General features: G+C 38.4%; 1 protein-coding gene across 8 annotated transcripts in view; it reads left to right on the forward strand.

The window, feature by feature from the left end:
* CYRIB (CYFIP related Rac1 interactor B) overlaps positions 1-22,935 on the forward strand; it is a 97,294-nt gene extending 74,359 nt beyond the window's left edge. For 2 of the 8 annotated variants that reach the window (XM_040060012.2, XM_040060005.2), the window contains exons 4-13: positions 5,727-5,809; positions 11,682-11,803; positions 13,466-13,571; positions 14,582-14,718; positions 15,343-15,420; positions 15,512-15,628; positions 16,744-16,823; positions 17,953-18,079; positions 19,618-19,688; positions 22,056-22,935. In XM_040060012.2, coding sequence (XP_039915946.1) covers positions 5,737-5,809; positions 11,682-11,803; positions 13,466-13,571; positions 14,582-14,718; positions 15,343-15,420; positions 15,512-15,628; positions 16,744-16,823; positions 17,953-18,079; positions 19,618-19,688; positions 22,056-22,119 — 975 coding nt within the window. In that variant the 5' untranslated portion in view covers positions 5,727-5,736 and the 3' untranslated portion in view covers positions 22,120-22,935. Of the gene's footprint in view, positions 1-4,037; positions 4,216-4,624; positions 4,708-5,726; positions 5,810-11,681; positions 11,804-13,465; positions 13,572-14,581; positions 14,719-15,342; positions 15,421-15,511; positions 15,629-16,743; positions 16,824-17,952; positions 18,080-19,617; positions 19,689-19,931; positions 19,984-22,055 lie in introns of those variants that run through there. The other 6 variants (XM_058420072.1, XM_058420069.1, XM_040060035.2 and 3 more) reach the window with 6 other exon arrangements.
* The last annotated feature ends 352 nt before the right edge of the window (positions 22,936-23,287 follow it).

Raw genomic sequence — 23,287 nt, forward strand, 5'->3', positions numbered from 1 at the left:
AGCCATGTTCCTGGCTTGTGCTCCGATTTCCCATAACCTGTTCCACGTGGCTCGAGTATTGTGCTGGAGTGCAGAGCATGCCAGCAGGGATTCTGAGCAGCCTCACAGGGACAGCCAGTTTTTGGACAGAAACTAGTGGTTTTGTTCTGCTCTGATCTCTCGTGATGTTGCATTCGTGGCAGGAGAAATCTTCAGTGGTTTAAATGTGTGCTTTTACTAGTCTTAGGCTGTTAGTTTATCTAATGAGTTGCCTCTGGACACTGCACTATAAAATTTTAAAATTGGTAATACCTCTAGGAGAGAAATTGGTTTGCGGGTTTTGAAGTTTACTGTATTCTGAATGAGGGTACCAAACAAAATTGGATAGAGCTTGATGCTCTGAAGCTGTGGAAAAACAAATAGGTAGTGACCTAAAGTGTACTTCAGGCTGGACATGTGAAGATTTTGATGTTAGTGATTGCAATATGCAGAATTCTTCTTGATAAGGATTACAGCTTCAGTGTGCATTTTTTTCCACTTGTTGTGGTTGAAGAGTGGGTTAGCACCCACAGAGGTCACCTCCAGTCAGTGCTCTGAATCAGCTGTTCAGCTCCAAAACAAACCCCAGCTGCAGGACATCAAAATCAACAGTAGTGCTTGCTGATGGCTTAGGTCGTTCTTGAATTGGAGCTGACTGATGTGGTGATGTGCTCAAGTGGGGTACAGTAAGTGCAGGGAGATGTTCTTGACTAGGTAGTGGAAGCTCAGTGTCTGGGCTGCCTAACTGGAGCCACATCTGACTTTCTAAACCAGTAATTTTACTTACTTCAGATGAAGTTGTGGACTTGCAAGGAAATTGTAAGAGAGCTTGGTAAGTTAATACTGGCTGGGCATGCCACTATGTGGTTAATTACCAAGGTAATTCACAGAACTACCAAAATTTTCACACTGGTGATGCTTTTACAGGGCATCAAATAGCAGAAGAGGTCACTGAAGCTAAATGTTAATAGCCGGCTTTGTAGACTTCTTCTCATACTATGTGCAAATTGTCATCATCTTTAGTATAAGAGCCAGTAGCAGTCCTCCTTTCATGTGTTTTGGGCCCAGAAAAATTGCAAATGATGGGCCATCTTGAACAAAACCAAGAATCTCTAGTAAATCTTTTCCTTATCTGCCAGGGGCCTGATGCATCTCTGAGCTAGGTTGCTTTACTCTAGATTGATCCAGGTGTTCTGCTGGCACAGCACCTTTGCAGAAAGGTCAGATTTCATTTTCCCCTTCGTAGTGTTCCCTCTGAGTACAACAGGTCAGCTCTGCCTGCTGCTCAGCTATGCTTTCTGAAGGAAAAGAATGTACAAAGTGAAGGGCCGTCTAACCTGAGCTGTGGCATATTGACCTGCAGTTGCTTCCACAGATCTGGGAAGTTCCACAGATGGCACCACGGTCTTGTTTCTCAAAAGTCATTTCAGAGCTCAAGAAGGGAGTCCTTAGCTTTGCCAGGAGAATAGATTCTGACCTTTTGGCTCTTGCATTCCTTACTTGGAATGCTAAGCTGAGAGAAAGCATCCTCCAAAAAAAAGTGCTAGAGAAATTACATCTTTTCAACATCTATCTAAATTGAGTTTTCAAGCTCTTCGTAACTTTAAAGTCTTTTTGGATTGCAGTTGGGAGAAATGGTTGTTTTCACAGTTCTTAAAACACAACAGGGCTTCCAGTTTTAAGGAATGCTTGACATCCATGAGTAAATGTTACAGCACGTCTTGATTCAAGTTTCAGAGGTACTGGGTTTGTCCAGTTACAGCTAGATTTCCTTGCACTCCAGAAAGCCTGAATTCATAGTGACTGTTTTGCTGCCAAGAAAGCAAATGTGATTGAACATCTTGTGTGCAAAACTCCGATGTGACTAAAATTTATCAAGATTTTTTCAGGACAGTGAACACACGAAAGGATAGGTTTATTGGGAACTTTATTACAAACAAGTGTTCAAGCAGCTTTGTGTTCATGTAAATTGAAATACATTCCTGTAGCACATCTTGTCGTCTTGCTGCTGTCGTAGTTGAATTAATCAATTAGCATCAATTTCTCCCCTTTGCTTATGGAGGCTCTTCACTGAGCTGCTACCTTTAGATCAGTTGCGTCTTCTGCTTGAGTATCGCGCTGGCTGTTCCATTAGAGTGCCAAAACTTTTATTGTGCTTCTCTATTTGTTAAACTTAACTCCTGGAAAAGAAACTGTATATTCTTCCTGGCAAACTTTCCTGAGGGATGAAGGTATTTGTATTGCAAAACCAAGTCCCCAACTCCCTATTCCCATTAGGAGGTGGTAGGTGCTCTGTGAAACAATCTGCAGTGCTCTTTGTGAACTTAATTTCAAAATATTTCAACCCTATAAGCATGACCCTACTCTGACCTTCACAAGTAATGTTATCTAATATTTAAGCCATGTGCATGAGCCTGTAAACTCTTAGGAGACTGGTTAATAGCAAAACAAAGGCAAAACCTACATAGAGGCATTTTTTTGAGATATGGAAAGTATTTTGCTGGAGGATGGGGATGGTGCAGCTGAAGCAGAGCAGTAATTGCAGGTACAGGAGTTCTCTTTAGGCCATGAGTGCTGTTCACTACCACATGTTTGCTGCTTGTTTGTTAATGTTGGAATTGAAATATGTATTGTGCTGTTCTGAGATTGGGGTTTGCTTTTTAAATCTGAATCTGTAAACTGGACACCATTATGCAGTTTCTACTTCTGTTTGCTTTTTATTGTTGGGGGTTTTTTTGGTTGGTTGGGTGGTGGGTTTTTTGTTTTGTTTTTAATTGGCCCTGTTGAAAATAATTTATTTAAGTATGCCTCTGTCTGCTCCCCAACAAGAACAACATTCATCGTCTGGAAAACTCTGAAATGCAAAGTGGCTTATTCAGTGCTGTTACAGAACCCACTCGAGAGATATGGAAAAGTAATTTCTCTGCTTTCTGCTGTTGCATGTTTACACAGCATTGGTGCATGTGTAGCTCTAAAATAGTTTGCTATGCTGTGGGATAGAAAGTCCTGGGAAAGCTGCCTCTTGGAAGAACCATGTTTTAATGGATTAGTTTTCAAGAAGAGTCTCTCAGCTGGACAACCTAATTTAAAAATTCCTTGAGTTAATAGGTGCTTCTTACAGGCTGAGAAGTCTGAACCGAACTTCCAGAAAATAAGTTTGAATTATTAGGAAGCAGGTCCTGCATTTCCTTGAGTTTCAAGGAGAAGGTTGAACATGTGAAAAAGCCAGCATACACCTCCTGATGGAGCTTTGTGTACAGAGTCCCCTGTGGTCACCTGGGTTACACTCAAAGTCACGGTGCTAAAAGTCTAGATTCTTAACAGTCATTTGGTCATTTTGTAGAAATTGTTGCAGCAAAGACTTGGGTTATTTTCAGCAACTTGGGATTAATTGCCCCTTCCTTCTCAAGCTTTGTTTGATTGCTGAATCTTGCAGATCCCAAAAAATAAATTGTATGCTGTTCTTAGTTGGACCAAGAAAGCTGTCTCAACACAAGTTCTGAAAATTTGTTTCACCAAACAATTTGTTTTGAGTTCACATTGCTTCAGTTTCCTTGACCCCTAATAAAGTAATGATTCATGGTGTCATGCTATCTTCCTCCAGGTAAACATGATTCTTCAGTAAAAGCATAGTTAGACTAATTTGAAATTTGATTTTTTTAATATCTTGTGCTTGAATCCAAATGTCAGATTGTTGATGTCTTATTCTTAAATAATTTGCGATGAGATTTTTGGGTGTGTCTTACTTGTCTTGCAGCAGCACTCCTAGTGAGCTCTTGGCATTTCAGAACAATGGTTAGTAGGTATATTTTCAGCCTCTGTAAAACATGGGGAAGGTTCATGAAAAGACTGCTTTGTTATGAAATGCAGTTTTGATATTCCTTCTGCAGGTATTGATTTCTGAAACTCGTGGTAACATTTGAAACTGTTTTGATAATTTATCTGATCTCAAGTAATCTAACAATTTTTAGTAAAAAACCCCTAATTTTAATTTTTCTTCCACTTTTCATTTCTTTTAGCTGGGATGTGACAGCAAACATAAGAAGAACTATTGAAACTTGATTTTTCTCCTGGTCTTGGAAAAGTGTCGTTTTTGTTTTACTTGTGTAACTCTGTGATTTAATGGGTAAACTGTTCATTGGCCACAGATGACTACTACTGAGAAGCTTTCCGAAATCTGTTTTGGATTACAGAGAGGTAGTAAAAAAGTGCTATGATAACGCCAGTTCCATTTGAGGTTTGTTTTGTCCTAGACAATAATGGGTTTGTTTGGCATTGAGTGCTGCAGTTACACAAAACAATAGCTCAGTCATCATGGGTCACATGTTCTTTGTATGTATTAAACAAAGATGAAAAAGAGCCAGTAATTCACATCTTTATTTTTGTCAAAGATTATAACTTTTCCAATTTTTCAATAATTCACTGCTCTCTAAGAAGAAGGGGCATGGAAATGCACTGTACAGTGCACGAGTTCGGCTCCCCACCAGAAACTGATGAATCCAGAGTGCAAAACGCAATGGGAGCCCTGCTCCAGTGAGACCCAGGCGTGTACTGAAAGTAGGAAATGGTTATTGGAACTAAATTATTTTGCCATTTTTATTTTTAGGTTTGCTGGCATGGGTAATCTCATTAAGGTGCTAACCAGGGACATAGACCACAATGCAGCACATTTTTTCTTGGATTTTGAAAGTAAGTCTCTTAGCCCTTCACAGCTGGTGCCTTTCAAATGGTAAAAGTAGGGTTGCTTGTACCTGCTGCAGTGAAGGCCAGGGCACTCAATTGCAAAGTCGGAATTTGAAAGAGTTGCATGTGTTTTTTCTGTTCCCTTTTTTTTTTCCTTTTTTTTTTTTTTTTTCTTTTTCCTTTTTTCCCCCTTCTCCAGTAGTAGCCAAGCCACCATCATGCTGCTGTGTAAATTTTCTTTCCATGTGCTTAGTCATTTTGGGTCTCTGTGATCCGTGATGTCCATCCATCTGCCTGCAAATCAAGTAATCATGACATGAGAAATTCTGTCAGTATGCCATAGTAATCTGTGCTGAGCAGTTGTTCACTGCAATCCTCTCGTACACAAGAGTGAGTGCTAAATCATTCTTGATCCTGCTTTGGTCATTCATCGTGCAGTTAATGTGTGTTTTTTTACATCCAAAGGTCTGAAGTGAAAACTGTCTTAGTTTCACAGATGTTTTAGGCATCTTGTGCAAAAGATCTGTGGCATATCTCTATTAGCATTTTCTGCACATTGAAATGATGTATCACAATGTGGTTTTCTACGATGGCCTTCTGACACAATTATAAGGGCTGAGAAAATTAAAGCTCTTTCCTTCTCTTGTCCCATCAGGTTAAAATCTAGCATGGCTAAAGCTTTCAAATGTGGTACTCGGCCCTCGAGGCAGTACTCCTACTCAGGACACTGGTGCTAGGGTGTACTGGGACAGAACAGTCCCTGGCAAAGCCTTCGGTTGGATTCTGCCCCTTGCCCAAAGGGGCAGCTGTGAGATGTTGGTGACATGGTCACTTCTTACAGGAGAGCTGCACTGCTGCGGTCACCAGCTGTGCATCCTCGAGCTGGGGATGTCCCTTCCTGAAGGACGGGTTCGTACCTGATGGAACTCTCTGGTCTTCTTTTCCCACTGCTTCAATCAACTACATTTGGGCTGTTCTTTCTTATAAAAAGAAAATTTTCTTTTCTCTCATTCTTGTCTTGGCAGGTACCTTAACATGGGGAACCTTCTAAAAGTTTTGACATGCACAGACCTTGAGCAGGGGCCAAATTTTTTCCTTGATTTTGAAAGTGAGAAGATGATTTTATATATCTATTACTCTTTGCCTGCAGTAGACTGCATTTGTCATGTACTAAATGTATGTTTTCATTTTGCCATCCTTCTAACTGCTTTGCATGCCTGAGCTATGGATAATTGTTCAGCGAACTTTGATAGAAAGCAATAACCTGCTCTAAAATATCCTCAGGTCGTAAAATGTAAAATCTTTATTTCGGAAAGGGCTTTTCAAATTAAATTTTGACTCAAAACCTGATTTGCTTCTTGTTTTTTAAACCAAAATTCTGCCTACCTTTAATCAGAATATTTGATTAGACTGTCAGAATAGTTGTAATTATTTGAAGATTTACTGAAGTTGCAACTGACTTACTCAGATTTGTGAGTTTTGTCGCATGCTCCTTAAAGGAAGAACTGAAAATGAAACCTGATTCTTGTCATTTTCAATGTGACTTAATAATGCTGCATACACAGACTGGCTCACAACAGCTGTTCATAGCTCCAGCATCATCATGTTAAAGGTTGTATGTGAACCTTACTGGATCTGGCACTGAAATTTAACCTCGTGCCTTCTTAAAATGGGGTCTCCACATGTATGGAGATGAAATTGATTTTGAAAAGAAGAGACGTAGCTTGTCGGATCAGTGACAGGTGTTCTAGAAGGTTCACATATGTCAGTATTTCTGCTTTTATTTTTCGTTGCATGATACAGGATAGCCTAAGAATGGCAGGTAAGTGTTGCTGGCTTCTGCTATGCATGTTTAATTACTTTCTTTTGGGATGTACTGTTTCTTTAGCCAGCTGTACATCAGCAAGCATAAATAAGAAAATTAATGTTTAAGTACATTTTGACCATGTAGTAGAATACAATAGAGTAGCATAATAAAAAAACTGATGAAGTATTATGATATGGATAATTTGAGGTGCATTGCTTTTTTTCCCCTGAACTGTTTTTCAGTTGTTTGATGAAACTGTAGCATATTTTTTAACACAAAAGCAAATGCTTGAAGAAATATGGTTCTGCTTCAATTATATTTAAAGTTACAACTTTTCTAAACCCTTAGCCTGTACTGTTGATTTTTATCACTTGTCTCTTCCGAATATATTGTTATTGGAAGATGCTAGCCATACAAATTATTCATAAAGGGAAGATTATCAAGGCCTGTGTTCAAAAATCAGAAAGCAAAATTTGTCTCAGACCAATTCTCGCATATCGCCATAATAGGTGAAATTTAGTGAAGTGGGAGAACTTGTATGAGGCCATTGGAGTTGTGAAGTTCTGGCTTAATCTGTAAATATTGAAAATTTAATTGGAGTAAATGAAATTCACATTAGCTGGATAGGAAAGGCGTAGTTCTAAAATAAATTGCAATAAAAAATGCTGGGTTTTTTTCTTTTTGAATACAGATTCTTTAGCTATCAGTTTTGTTTTAAAATGCATGTTTTGAGCATGAACAGGATTTGGCATGAGAGTAAGCAGGTTGCTGACATGAAATGCTTTCATACGCAGTCAAATTAGGTAACTTATATTATGGCTGAATTGTTAGACTGTTCTTTGTTCATTTTGGACCCTGTTCTGCATTTGTTTCTGCTGCTATACTGTGTATCCATGCTTCTTTCTCTGTTTCAGATAGCTTGCCTTGACAGGATCTTGGCTTTAACACAGCCAAGATCTTTCTTCAAGACTTGGCACTTAATCTTGTGATAGTTGATGTTGTGGTTTTGTGTGGAAGGACAAATAAGCTCTGTATTAAAAACAAATTTGCCAATTCTGTATTACGCCTGGCCCAATAATAGGCAGTCTTAAGTCTTTTGCTCCTAAATCCATGTGTGTGAGCAGGCTCCAATGTTTCTTACATAGTACCATAAAGAACTAAAACCTAATGTTCATAAAGCTTTGTAGCACTAGAAACTTCAAATTTAGAAAGGTTTTATACTTCTAACCATTATTTTTCCTCCAGATGTTTATCTTGGTGCTAGATTCCAGTGATTGGTGTGACTGACTGTCAGAATCCATGTAAAAAATATGGTGAGCTGTAGGCTTTTCCTTGCCTCCACACTGGTCAAGCTTATGCTTTCTTTGGTCATTCACCTTACCTATTTGGAACAAATGGTTGTCTTGAGTGTTCTTTCAAAATCTGTACAGTGCCATTAGAACATGAGCAAAGTGCACAGGTCAATATTGTTTGCAATAAAATAGCCACATAAAATGTGGGAAACTTACAGCTCAGCTTTTACATCAGTGTCATTACTGTCATAATTACAAATCCTTTGCAAATTTACTGATTTGAATAGCAGCTAAAATACAGTATACTTGGAGATGGTGATATCAAGCTAGCACTGACAGTATCCTGCATTATCTCCAGAGGACTTGGCCAGGTTTCAGAGGAGCCACAGAGACAGCATTCTCCATAGTAATGCCAACAGAGATGAATAAATTATTTCATCTCCAGCAATCTGGCATTTTTCCCCTTGTTTGTGAGTTTTGTCCCAGACAGTTTCAAATGACTTGATGTGTTCTTCCCTGGGAAAATCTCAGCTTAAATAGTTTGCTGTGCAGTGTAAACTTTTAACCCCAAATTTCTCTCCCTACTAGTTCTGTAGGCTAGCCAAATATTATTTTAATAGTCACCAAATGTGTACGTGCCCCTTGCCCCCCTGCATGCAATATGTTGTCTCACTTTTGTAGTCTTTAGTTCACATAACAGCGTTTGTATATTGTTTCAAGTCCCCTCTTCTGTCTCTAATACGTTACTGTGTGAGCATTCTGAACTCTAAGTGTATATTGCATCTAGTGCAGTAACATTCTGATTAAACACAAATTACTTTAAAGACGATTCCCATTTACTTGCAGAACCTCACTCTTCCCTTTTGTTACTATTGGATTTAAAATAGTAAAGTTGCCCTGAGTAACCAGGGGTCAGCTCCTGTGGCCACAATGTCAAACCTCAGAACATCTGGGTGAGCCGTGCTTTGCTTACTGGGTTTGTTCTTTCTATGGAAAGCGTTGCCGATAAAGGCAAAGCCTTGTTGTAACCTTGTAGCAGGAACTTAAATAGACAAGGGAGAAGGGAAATCCATGAAATTGTGTATGTCCTTCATCCTTCTGTTTGGATTCCTGGCACCGCTGACTGCTTTTTCTTAGCTGCCAAGAATAACTCCAGAATTGCAACTCCCTCTTCTGCACTGGGCACTCCACCTTGGGGAAAAGGAGTTCCACAATTACTGATTCTCAAGTGATGGTCCTGTAGCTTGCGCCCTCAGGTACCTACTGAGAGGTGCTACTCCCATAATATGGGAATGCTGCCTCCATCTATTCAAGATGGAGTTCAGGAGGAGGGACCTCTCCTTCATTCTTCCCTCTGATGGGCTTTCGGAATACAATGCCCTGACCAGCACTGGGAAGCAAATAAACCAATTTTGCTCTGGGTCAGCCAGCATTATCCCCTGAAGATTTTTTATATCATGCCTTTTAACCTTATTCTACTAACATCTTAAATGCTTTGTGAAGGGGTTATAAAATAATTTAAATTTGCTTTTTAAATTTGACCTTTCTTTTAGAGATGGCAGAAGAGATGAGTTGGGATAAATCAGGTTTACAGTCTTTTATTGGAGAGGACTAGGTTGATCAAAAATGAAATACATACCAAAAGAAATAACCCAGTACTTACTTGCTTTTCAAATAGCTTGATATTTAGGAGTTTGTAATAACTGAAACAAATACAAGCAAATTAAAAACCCCACTACCCCAACAAATTAAGTATCAACCATTGGTTAAATTTCCTGGAACATTTTAAGGAAATGAAATACAGTAGTTGCTGATTACGTCCTACACTAAGAGGGGTGATGATGGTGTTGATTTGCCTAGCTGGCTGTCCGGTGAAGACCATTAAATTTGTGTCTGGAAGATGTTTTTCATTTCTAAACATGGAAGGTCATAGTTCTGCTTGTTGGCAGGTTTTGAAATGAGGAGCAGGAGTTCTTTTGGGCCCTGCTGCTCTGCCCTTCCCAGTCTTGAAAAATTAACTCTCCTTACTACACAGGGTGAAGAAAAAAATGGCATGAAAAATTAAATAGGCAGGAGATGTTCTCAGTGTGAGACGATCCAAGTGACAAGTCTTGACTGCATTATTTAACAGCACAATCTGGAATGCTACAGAGCTTCACGTCTTAGTCTGTATTTCACTATAACATTTCATGTTCGTGCATGAACTGCTGCCAGTCAACTGGTTCTTCCCTGTCTGCTCTTTTCCCTCATTTTTTGTCTTCATTTCTTACAGCAGTCTTCAGCAGCTTTCAAAATTATGTGACCTTTGTGATGATCTGAAAAGCACTGGCCACTATTACTCGATGCCTAATCAATGTGGTGCTCATTTATTTATTTTCAAAGGAGTGACCAGGTTTTTTTTTAACCTGTGCTAATTCTTGATGTTTCTCAAAATACCAGTTAAACTGTTGCAAGGTCTCTATATAGGAATATTTGCTAATAATGCCCACTCCTTATGCATTAAACTATAAAAATAGGAGTTATTATGCATAAATTACAGCAAAATCCAGACAGGCAAAGTATGTGAAATTTATTTTCTCCAAATACAAACTTTTTTTTCTTGTGTTTTTCTAGTGTCTAACACTAAGATACTGTGGGTGTTTTATTTCAAATGTAAAGATGTACCGAACTTCCATGGGAAGTTGTACATATGGATCATGAAAAAGGCACTTCTAAAAAGACATTTTCCAGATTCCTCAGACTGCACAAAGTCATGAGGATATATTGTCCTTAGATAACTTTTGTCTGTCCTTATAAAAAAGAATCTATTGTTAAGACCCTGATTTTTGGCATTGAAATAACGGACTAAAATATTGATGTTTATTCCATAACGTATTTTGCCCGTGTTAACAGAGAAGTTTGGTGTTGGTTGGTTTGGTTTGGTTTGTTTTTTTTTTACATGAGCTTCAGTAACTAACAATTAAAAAAAAAAAAATAGAGAGAGTCTAGAAGAAACTAATCTTATGGCTTCCATCACCATTTTAAAAGAAAAAATTTTGGTCCAGGTAAAGCATGTCTGAGATACTTGTCCAAGGTGATTGTTTTTAAACAATTGTTTATTCTTTTCAAAAGAATAAACAAACATTTCAAAAATAAACAACAAAATTAAAATGTTGTTGTTTCTTTTCAAAACATACTTCTTACAGAATCGCATTTCTTTAGAAAAGTACATACAGCTTTTTGGAATGATGACCCAATATACTTTTGGGAAGCCCTTAGCTAATTAGAAAAAAATGAGAGACAGCTTAAAGACAGGGGACAGAAAAAAATAGCTCTGCACAAGCTCACACTAGATCTTCTTGCTCTCAGCTCTGTGCGATGAGTGCAGTAAAGAATATGTTTTGAAAATTAAATATATTTAGGGGTAAAAGATATGACTCCTCTCCCAAGCAGTTAAAGATGAGGCAGACAAGGTGGAAAATAAGCTGATGCAGTGTTTCTAGATAACAATAGACATGGACACCTCCTGTGCTATCTGCAGTTAGCGTGTCTTTTGAGTGCTTATCTAAGATTCTTCTAGTGAGCCTCTACAGCACCCCAAGGTGAGATTATGTGATAGTCATAAAAACAATTCAGCAGGATTTCTTCTCCTAACTCAGCTTTAAATAAGTCAAGAACATAGAATCCAGGTGAATTTTTGGGAGGGTAAATGAAGAGACTAGTAAAATGAATACCATTAGTCTCTTGGAGTTCCTTATACATTGTAGTAACTCTTCAGAGAATGAAAATTCTTGATGAGTTGCTGCATGAAGAATTTTTCCTGTAGGTGATGGTGTGCCTATTGAGTTCCATGTTGTTGTTAAAAATAAATATATATACACTTAATATGTTCTGCTGTTTAGATGCCCAACCTACAGAATCTGAAAAGGAAATTTATAATCAGGTGAATGTAGTGTTAAAGGATGCAGAAGGAATACTGGAAGACTTGCAGTCATATAGAGGAGCTGGCCATGAAATACGAGAGGTGAGCTAGAGCGTTACAGTTGTGCACAACCTGTGGTTGTTCATTGTCCAGTCCTAACCAAATACTGCTGGGGTTTAACTTTGCTTGCAGGAGCTGTTTTGGCAGAGCATGTCGTGTATTAAAATCACTGTCTTGAATTTCTGCTCTGGAATGTTTCTTTTTAACAGCAAAACAGATGTTGCTTGTTTCAATCATATTAATCCACATATGTAATAGCAAATTATGCTTCTCAGAGTTTTTGGGGTATTATTGTTATTGATTTTTCTTTGTGTTCCCACTTAAGCTCTTCTTGAATTAATAGTGAATTTGGAAAGAGCATGGTGTGACTACAGTGCAATACTGAGTAGTGTTGACATTCTCTTGTATTGTAACTGGAGAAGCCTGGTTTGGTAATCCTAACACAAAAGGCATCTCATTTTTAATCCCTTTTAATTGTCTTTTATTTATTAAAGTAGATGTTTGGAACAGAAGCAAAGTTCCTATATAGAATGTCACTCCATTTTTCCTTTAATAAAGGGTGAAATAAATATTCTCCCAACCCCCTTTCTGTCTTCCTCATTTGCAGCAATGGGGGCTGCTTTGCTTATGAAGGAAGGAGTTACTCACTGTAACATACTCTTAAGAAATAATATTAGAGAGGAGGAGTCTCTGTTCACTCCACACCAATCTGAGATACTCAAAGCCATTCAGCTTTGAGAGTTTTTTGTCTCCATGGAATTGATGAGGTAGGTTTAAGAAGGATAACTGTCACACAAAACCCTTAGGAGGGGAGATAGCTTACTTGTTCTTCAAGGAAGGAGCATGTTCAGGGACAGGCTGTAGGATCAGGAATGTGTGTCTGCAAATGCCATGGAGAAAGGAGACATACTCCTCTGAGAGGAGGTAGACATGGCAGGAAGGAAACTTTCTGGGACCAGAGAGGAGTGTGCTGCAAGCCACAGCCCACGGCTGACTGAAACAGTTCTTGAAATCAAGAACTTGACAGTGAAAATGCTGCAGGGGAGTTATGAGCATTTTTATTTCTGTTTTCTTGGTATATTTTCAATTGCTAACTGGAGAGGTTGAATTTGAAGTATTATAAGTCTGTGAAGTTTACAGTAAAGACAAAGTCTATAAATATATCCCTCAAAGCTGTGGTATATGCTGTGTCCTGGTGGTGCTTTATGTTGTTGATTATGTTTAAATGTTCCTACTGTAATAGTTAGCCTGAATTTCACAGCAAATTTTTTTCTTTGCAAATTTGGGAATTAGTGATAGTACCGACATTAAGATGAGGCTTTGATCACTAAATTTTTTTGCTTGGAGTAAGCACAGTGATGTTGTTAATTTTAATTAACTAGGTCTGTTTATGTAAATTTTCTTATCTGAGTAACTTGATTTTTAACCATTTCTTTATACTCTCTCCAAGTTGTTTTCCTGTTCAGGATGCTTACTTTCAACACAAATTTTTAGACCTTTTTGGAAAAGACATGGGTTAGTACATGCTTGTCTCTCAACTGAAAACTTCTTAGTAGGTAGATTTTTAATTATTAGCTCTTCGAACAATTGTCCTGCATAGGTGTTTTGGGTTTTGGTGTTTTGTTGTTTGGGGTTGTTTTGTCAGTAGTGCATCAGTTATTCCCAATCTAAGCATACTCTTCTGCTCTCTTCTTCTAATTTAAGGCAATACAGCATCCAAATGATGAGAAGCTGCAAGAGAAGGCATGGAGCGCAGTTGTTCCACTAGTAGGCAAACTAAAGAAATTCTATGAATTTTCTCAAAGACTAGGTATGTGGAAAGGTGTTAACCTGGGGGTGGGGATTGTCTTCATGAATTAGTATATTTGGTATATTTAGATGTGATCACATCTAGGTCAACTCCTTCGTGGAAAAGAGCTCATATTGCACAGATTCCTCCGCAGTTCCTCCACAGATCCATACACTGGGTGATAGCAAACTTGCTTCACTGGATACCTGAGAGGAGAGAGAGAGAATGGGATCATCCATGTTACTCTTCCTCTACTCCTTTGGTAATTCAGGAAAGCAGTAACCAGCTGATTGACTGGAAATTAGTGGACTAAATAATCAGGAATTAATTCCGACAGTGTTTCTGATACCAAGAGTACTTAAAAGAGACTGTATCATTCCTCCCTAGACACCAGAAATAATTTCCTGTGTGGAAATGCCTGATCTTGGCTCATACACATGAGGCTTCGTGCCTCTTGGGAAGCTCACCGTTGTGGTGGCTGTGCTGATAAAACCTATGAGACTTGTTTTTTCACCAGCTTTCTGTTGTTATCTCACTTTTAATCAAATTTGTAAAAAATGTGTCTAAAACAAGGAAACTTTTTATGGGTGAGTTCTGCTTTTTAAAATGACTGATGTATTTTTCTCAAGAAGATGAACAGAAAGCTGGATTTTAAATTGATCTTAAATAAAATGTGACCTCTGCTTACAGCTGTGTGCCTCTTGAATTGTGCTTTCTACTAAAGGCTGAAGTCTGCTAACACAGGTTATTTAAATTTGTTCTACACAAATGTTGCAGACAAAGCTTGAGTAAAGCTTTTCAAGAAGTGTTTCTTTGTTGCTGTCAGTGCTGATGAGACCTGGTCTGTACAGCAATTTTTATGTCAATATGACAGCAGTTGACACATAGATAAGCAATTCATCGAGTCCCTTTATTATTAATCACCTTGTATTTTGGCAGCTCTATATTTGAAGCCTAGCATGCAGAATATCAGCCAGTAGTGATATAAGAAGCAGGTGCAGTTGTTGCAAACTCCTCTCCTGTCGTTCCAGAGGCAGGACTGCGGGGTCTGCTGGGGGCCCTGACGAGCACTCCATATTCCCCAACACAACACCTGGAGCGAGAGCAGGCTCTTGCTAAGCAGTTTGCAGAAATTCTTCACTTTACACTCAGATTTGATGAGCTCAAGGTAAGAGCTAATAATCAGAAGGGCTAGAAAAAGAAGCCAAGTCTGTTTACTGAAGCAATGTGGGTTGTGTTATGTTCTGGAATAGAATGTGCAGTGAATACTGAAATATCCAATATGCTTGGCTTACTCTCGTGACCTAGAGTTAGATTAAACTGGAAAGCAGGCGAAATATCATATTAGCTTTAGGCACTTGTTGTATTTCAGTTCACATTAGTCATGTTTCTTCACCCAAATTTGGCATATCTCTTGGGATAATGCTGCTGCTTTTAGCTTGTGTGCACCCATAGTCCAGCTACTTTCTTCCCAATGTGCAAAGAATGAAGCTGAAATGATAATTAATCTGCTGGTTTGATCTTGGAGTCAAATTAGCAATTTTTTTCAACCTACTGATTTCCAACTTGTATTTAGAAGACTGCTGCTTTTCTCATTCTGGTTAGAGCTTGTTCTGAATCTGAGAAACCAGAGAGCTTTATGTTGTGCTTAGCAGTTCCCAACATGTCACAGGCCTTTTCGCTTCACTTCAGGAAGTTGAATATTTTCTTGTTGGGTGTATTGTATCTTATGAAAACTCGTCCTTACTTTTCTTGAATTTGTCACAACTCTCTTGGTTCCATATCTCCACAGATGACAAACCCTGCTATACAGAATGACTTCAGCTACTATAGAAGAACTCTGAGCCGTATGAGGATTAACAATGTCCCAGTAGGTAACCCTTGGATGAGATGAAATGTAATCTGCTACCACCTCTCTTCTCCATGTGCAGAGCAACCAAACCCTTTCTTCTGTTCTTTAGGCAGAGGGAGAAAATGAAGTCAATAATGAGTTGGCAAACAGAATGTCTTTATTTTACGCTGAAGCGACACCAATGTTGAAAACCTTAAGTGATGCCACAACAAAGTTTGTGTCAGAGGTAAGAGTGTAAATTCATGGCTTGGATAATGTGCTTCAGAGCACAGCAGGGCCAGACATAATGGGCAGCACAACCTCCTCCAGCCCTAATCTGGCATCTAGAAATAAAACTTGGAGTTTAGAGCCTCAGGAAATGTAATGTGTCTTTCCCAGATGCTGTAGAGTTAGGGACTCCAGCCAGGCACTTTGTGTAGCATCCCCGAAAGTTAATGGACAGTGTCACATCAGTAGTGATGGCTTTCCTCGAACAGGGAGGTGGGACGGGTATTTTGCCTGCATCATGGTGGTGGTTTAGAGCGGAAATTTCAGAAAATTGAAATTCAGCTTGATTCTCTCTGCTTGAAATAGGAAATGGAATTGAAATGTAGTTTCCTCCTCTTCTTCACGAGACTCTTTTGTTACACTGTGTAAAGTCAAGTATACTACATTATTGCAAAAGGGAGAAGTAACCTGAATTGGAAAAGTATTTCAGTGTTTTGACACATCCCTATTTATCCTTGAGTACCTAAATAAATATTGGTTGTGAAATCCAGTCACTACAAGTACTGTGCTTATCTTTTGGTAACTATGATGATTTTTGGTTTACGTGCAAAGAGTGCTCACTATTTCTTAGTAGAAAATAATTGTATGTTACTTGATTAATGCAAAGTTACATCTGTCTTTTAATGGTCTTTTTTTTCCTGAGTTCTGCTTTATGCTTGAAATGCCTTAAGAAAACTGTCCTCTTATTTTACATGTATTTGTGATGGTTGTCTGCCACAATTTTAAGTTTTGCTATTACAGCCGATGAATATATTTGGCTATGGGAATTTTTGTCTTTGAATGAGCAGGCTAGATGATTCCTTCAAAACCTTCCAAAAATCAGTCATGTCAAGAGTGTAGTTACTTGACTACAAACAAGCAGGCAAAACCCATGTAGTAGCCTTTGCTCTGTAAATTGCTAATCTATATTATAAGATTAAAAAAAAAGTGAAAGAACTACCTGACTTACTGTAGTTGGGTTGATGTTTTTAATTCTCCACATTGCTAAGCCAGCAGGTAAGTGATTTGACTTAGGTTTTGTAGTATAATATTTCACAGTAGTTGAATTGTGGAAACTGTTAACTTCTTTTGCAGAATAAAAATTTACCCATAGAGAATACAACAGATTGCTTAAGCACCATGGCCAGTGTGTGCAGGGTCATGCTGGAAACCCCGTGAGTATAAACACTGCTTGGGTTGGGTACGAGTCACCTCTGTTTCAGACCTGATGTGTGATGCGTGGAAGAAATATAATTGGAGTAATTAGGAACTGTGATGTTTCCTTTTTACCAGCCTAGTTGTTTACGTTGACATGGAACCACCTTGTCTCATTTTGCCAGCCATGCAAATCATGTGGTCTACTTTTCTGAACGTATTAATATTTAAAAATAGAATGGCTATGGAAGCTAGACAACCTCTTGGCACTCTTTATAAGTGGTTTTCTCATGTATAATTCAGAGAAATAAGCTATTTGAGCATGATTGCCTAGGGCCTCCTGAAAGAGGGGCTGTGGGCAATGCTCTGGATGGTGTGTCCTTGCTGACTGGCCTGGCTGATGGCTCTAACAAAATGACAGTACTCCTCTCAGGGGAATTAACAGACAACTTCCAGGCATAAAGTCAGTCAGTTATCTTCTTTACATTTGAGAGGCACTGGGAGTATGACCAAAGTCAGACTCATCTTTGGTAATTTTTTTAATCTGTTTATTCTGTGTTCTAAATAGTTTCCTGTTGGTAAAATTACTGGGCCATGAGCTATGTCTCTATAAATGAATTTCTGTCCAAATACCACAGGACATTTGTTCTGGAATACATTTAAGAGCTCCAAGCATTTATACTCTCACTCTTCTTAGGAATGGAATTCTTCTTTATTCTGGTTAAAAAAGCAATTAAAAGTTGCCCATTCACCTGCCTTTTTTTTCCTCTAAGTCAGAAGTGTGGGTGTGTGTTAGAAGGTGGAAGGGAAAAGTGTAGGAAGCACTGGAGACAAACTTAGTATGTATTGTTTTAATCTTTTTTATCTCTGCAAAAACCCAAATGGTGTAGAAGTAGGATCCTGTTTTAGGTTTGAGAATTTTTATTAATCTTCAGGTAACTTTCTACGCAGTCATCTGACTTTGGCAGGTTGTTGAAGGGAATAAAGAAAACTCTCAAAAGTTTAGGGTTGGTGGATTTTGTTGGGTTGGTTTGTTTTTTCTCTGAGGATTTATAGTATAATTTTTCTCTTTAATCTTAATTTGGGTGTTACTAGTATGTACTGTTATCTTATGTTTCATAGATAACAAGCTGTGTTTTTAAATTCCAGTGAATATAGAAGCAGGTTTACAAATGAGGAAACAGTATCGTTCTGTCTGAGGGTAATGGTGGGTGTCATCATACTCTATGACCACGTGCATCCGGTGGGCGCTTTTGCCAAAACTTCAAAAATTGATGTAAGTTTACTGTTGCTAAATACTCTCCTGAGTATTTAAGTTGTGTGTAGGCTCCTTTTCTGTCTTGCTGGTTCTAGTAGCAGGTGTGTACACTGGGTTGGCGTTAAATGCACAGCTGTGAGCAAAAATAAATATTTAAGTAGTGAGAAATACAAACAAGGCCTTTGGACATGTAAGTGGGTCATGAAAAATCTGGTCTTATGTAATTCAGGTAGTGTCTAGAAATACTTGTAAGCAGTTGGTTGTATTGAAAGATCCAGATCAGAAAATATCAACGACCCCTGGCGTGTTCCACACTGACTGGAGCATAGCTCAGTTCAACATCTACCTCACTTTAAGTTTCCAGCTTTCTACTGTTGTTTGATAGTAAACCTTTGTAAACATGCTGTTACTGTGTGTGGTTTCATGGTTATTTCAAAGGGAGTATTCACCCCATTGTATTAACTACAGTTGGTCATTATTTCACTGCCTGGATGTAATAATTCTTAATGGATTTATGATAAATATATATTTTTGCTCACAGTTCCTTTTTTTTTAAGGTTAATAAAGCAGAGTTTGAAAGTTGCATTCACTAAAGTTATCATAGAATGGTTTGGGTTGGAAGGGACCCATGGTCAGGGACACTTTCCACTAGACCAGGTTGCTTAAGGCCCTGTCCAGCCTGGCCTTGAACACTTCCAGGGATGGGGCAGCCACGATGTTCAAAGTAATTTTCCCTCATTATATCACTACATGCTCTTGTAAAATGTCTCTTTCCAGCTTCCCTTTAAATATTGGAAGGTGCTCTGAGGTCTCTTCAGGGCATTCTCCAGGCTAAATAGCCCCAATTCTCTCAGCCTTTCCTCACAGGAGAGGTGTTTCAGCCCTCTGATCATCTTCATGACCCTCCTCTGGACTTACTCTGGCACAGCCATGTCATTTTTCTCCTGGTGACACCAGAGCTGGGTCCAGGTGGGGTCTTGCAAGAGCAGATGTAGGTAATCACCTCCCTTGCTGTGCTGGCCACATTTCTTTTTCTGTAGCCCAGGACAGTGTTGGCTTTCTGGGCCGCCAGGGCACTTTGCTAGTTCATGTTGAGTTTCTCATCCAACAACACCCCCAAGCCCTTCTCCTCAGGGTGCTCCCAGTCCATTCTCTCCCCAGCCTGTGTTCGTGCTTGGGATGCCCTGATCTAATTGCAGGACCTTACGCTTGGAGTTGTTGAGCTTCATGAGATGGACAGGTGCCACCTCTCCGGCCTGTCCAGGTCCCTCTGGATGCCTTCCCTCCCCTCCAGTGTCAGCCACACCACACGGCTTGGTGTCATCAGCAGAATTGCTGAGGATGCACTTGATGCAGCTTTTTAAGTGGTAAAGCCAGTCTGTGATAGGAAGATGTAGTACTGAAAGCTTAATTCCTTTCTAATATCCAGAAAATGTCTTTACACTGCTGCTATTTTTAAATACTGGTTTTTGATCTTTGACATACTGAATATAAAACATTCCTGTAAACTCAGAAGGCATTAGCATGGAAAAAACTGTAATTTTTTTAACTCCTAGATGAAAGGATGCATCAAAGTTCTTAAAGACCAGCCTCCTAACAGTGTAGAAGGCCTTCTAAATGCTCTCAGGTACTCCTTTTTGTTTCTTGATTTTGTGGTTTTTTTTTTTAATGTGAGTTTTCATTAATTGTTCAGGACATTTTCTTTACAGCAAAGTGCTCGGTGACTGTTACAGGGAAAGGTAAATGTAATTATTGCAGGCTTTTTTTGTAATGTGTCTTGAGACAAGGATGTATGAAGAAGCCTCTGTGTTTTAACAGGGTTGTCAATTTGCAGTTGTTCATTCTAAGATAACTTTTTCCATTCATGCAGGTTAAGAATGAGTCAGTATGGCATGGTAAGGAACTAGAATTTTTTCCTTTTCAGAAAGAACTAAAGGCATGACTTTCTGCTGCAGAATAGATGAGACAAGTGTTTGCCACATTAATTGCAGGAGTAAAGAAAAATTAATAATTTTAATTAAATATATTAATCTAAAACCTGCTAATTTGGGTTATAAAGCTGTATCTATACTCAGTCACATGTTCATTGTGTGGGTGTCCAGCATGGGAGAAGTAGAAAAAAGTGGAAAAATGTGATAGGCAGATAAAGTCTTTGTTCTTGTCCTTACTTGGAAAAGTATCATTGCTTTGGTAGCAAATAACTGTAACTGGGTGTTGTTACTCATGCACTTGCTTGGAGTGTGGAAGCTTTAGTTTGTCTTGTCTGAAATTGTGCAGTTGTGATTTGTTTGCCTTATCTGTAGTGAATCTGCTTCAATTTCATTTGCCCTCTTTATTTTTTGTGTCATGCTATGGTAAGAAGTTCAATAATGTGGTATTGTAGGTGGGTTCTTTTGCAATGTTGTCTCAGATTATTAGTTAAAATTTTAAAAAATCATGCCTAATTTGAAACTCCATGTGATTATTTCCATGCTAAAACTGTGTTTATCTCTGAACTTCATAACATGATCAGTCTTTGAGATGGTGTTCAGTAAAAATACAAGATTCCAGAGGGAAAATGCTGCATTAGAATTTATTTCTGACTAGTTTATTGTGATTGCAGCTGCCTTGTTCACCAGTTTTTACTAGTAGCCCATTTTTCCCATCATTGTTAACACTGTGAAAGTACATGGAAGCTGTAGTTCAGGTGCTCGCTGGGCAGTGGCATTAACTTCTGGTTAATTACACAATTCACTTAGCAGTGTAAATCCAGTCCATGCTCTCAGGCTGTGCTTTGCGTGCTCCAAACCTTTCCGTGCTCCAAACCTTTCCGTGCATGGATGCTGTAACAATCCTGATTTTGTACATTTGATTATTCTTTGGGTAGGATATTTAAATCTTTTCTAAACCATGTTTGGAATTGTTAGGAAGAGATGCAGGGGTGAGCTGCTGTGTGCTCATGTGATGAAAACACTTTCAAGATGTCATTGTGACAAATTAAATCCAAATCTAAGACTTTGATTCTGGAGGACTGAGAAGTCCTTGTGTTTTCCTAAGAGAAAGATAATGTGTTTCAAAAACAAATGGAAGGTGGTATGGATTTTGGAGGGAGATCAGCTCTTTTTAATTCCAAATTCATCTGAGTATTGTAATCATGTTCAGCTTTTTCACATGGGCAGAATACCAAGTGCAATAAGTTTTCAGGATTTCAGAAAACCTTAGGCTGCTTGTTTGTTGAAAGTATAAATTACCAAAAAAGTGCTGAAATCTACAGTATTATTAACTTCCAAACAAAAAAGTCATTATATATTTATCAAGTTGAACAAGTGAAATAGTACTGCAGTTTTGGATAACAATAAAAGTGCTAATTTAACATGTTAAATTTAAATTACAAAGTAAGTTTTATTTGCTTTTAGGTTAGTTAGGAAAGAAGATCAGGGAAATTATTCATACAAAAAGCCTGCAGTGAGGATATCTTTTAAAAATAGAGATAGCTAAGTTTTTGGTAGTGATTTGAAAGTGTGCTGTTATCCTAAGAGTATTTTCAAAGGGAAAGGAGCTGAAATAAGCACACGTGTATGTTCTTCAGTTTTAGCAGCACACTCACTTAACTAAGCAGAAAATTAGGCTGAAAAGTGATTAAATCTATTGTAATTGAGGGATCCTAGGAAGGTTTGGACCCTGGAAGTTTGAAGATGTTTCTGTGGGCAGATCCCAGAGTTAGTCTGATGGATTATTAAGTGGTACTATGAGCTTACTGTGAAAGCCACTGTCCAGCTAAGGCTTATTTTGAGCTCCCCTTGGTACAAGGCTGCTAGATTATAGTTCTGATTGGTAATACCATTTTCTGATCAGAATATCTGACCTTTGTTCTCTGTGGCCGTGGAGTGGGTGATGATCCACGGCTGAAGGTTTTGCTCTGGTATTGTCAGGTTGAGTCATAAAAGAAATTACTGATTTGTAAGCTAAAGTGCAATAGCATTTTTGCTCATCTTGACTTTATTTCTGTGTTTAGGTACACAACAAAGCATTTGAATGATGAGACTACCTCCAAGCAAATTAAATCCATGTTGCAATAACAATTACCTGGAATTCGCACCTGCTGTAGACAGTATTCTGCAATGACTGAGATGCACAGATTTTTTTTTTTTTTAGTGATTGCAACTACTATCTCGTTCATTCTTGCTTTTTATTTTCTCTCTTCCTGTTTACCCTTTTTTTTTAATCACTTTCTTGTACCTAAGTAAGCTCAGACTTCTTTTCTGTGCCAAATCAATGAGAATTATCAATTCTGGAAAGTATTTCTACTTTTCAGAATAGCCATCCTAAGTGGCAGCTAATTATGCGTTGCATTTGAATTTCTCTGTACTGGGGAAAGATTTGTGACTTGAACTAAATATTTTTAAACTTGTGGGTTTTTTTCTTTTTTTGAAAAACTAATATTTAATATTGCTTCTTCTGCATGGCAAGACTGCCTACTTCTGCTATTTAAAAATCCCTTGATGACTTCATTTTCTATTGCAGCTTATTTTCATGTGCAACCATGAGGAAACTAAAAGCAGATTTGTTTAAATTAACTGTGTTTGTACAAAATGGTACCCAACACAAAAGTTTTTTTAAATGAGTAAAAACTGTTTTGTTTAAAAGTTACGTTTGCATTTTGACTCATTTTTGTAAGGATGTATGTTGTATGTTTAACCTTTAATAACTAACGTTAAACTGTGGTGTGTGCGTAGCAAAATTACGTATGCATGTTCATGTCAAATGATTGGCTGTGGATAAGATAATAAAATCAGCTTTCATTTTTCTAAGTGTGGTTTGATTTACCAGTATTTTGAGTGAGATGTCTTCGTGCTCTTTGGATTTTTACAAAAAAAATAAATTTATAAATTTTATATAGTGAAAACTCTGCTGTTTCATTACCAGTAACCAGTTGCCTAATCCACTGATTTAAGCCTAGTGTGTTTTAGAGTTCTCGCTTTCCACTCTGTGCTGCTTCCCTCTCCCTGAGAATTGTAGCTCAGGTAGGGTTTGTGGTGAGGAGCCTGGTGCAATCCATATAGATCCCAGTGGACATTGCTGAGGAACCTGCATCTGGACTAGCTAGGCCTGCTGCCCCTTGAGTACAGCCCTCAGAAATGACACTGCACGTTGGGCTCCGTCATACCAGTGGTGGGGAGATGAGCCCCCCTTGCTCTGTAGTGGTGTGTACTCTCATGGATCTAGGTATTGGTACTCTGTAAAGTC

Source organism: Hirundo rustica, chromosome 1 (genome assembly GCF_015227805.2).
Source record: "Hirundo rustica isolate bHirRus1 chromosome 1, bHirRus1.pri.v3, whole genome shotgun sequence".
Classification (NCBI taxonomy): Eukaryota; Metazoa; Chordata; class Aves; order Passeriformes; family Hirundinidae; genus Hirundo; species Hirundo rustica.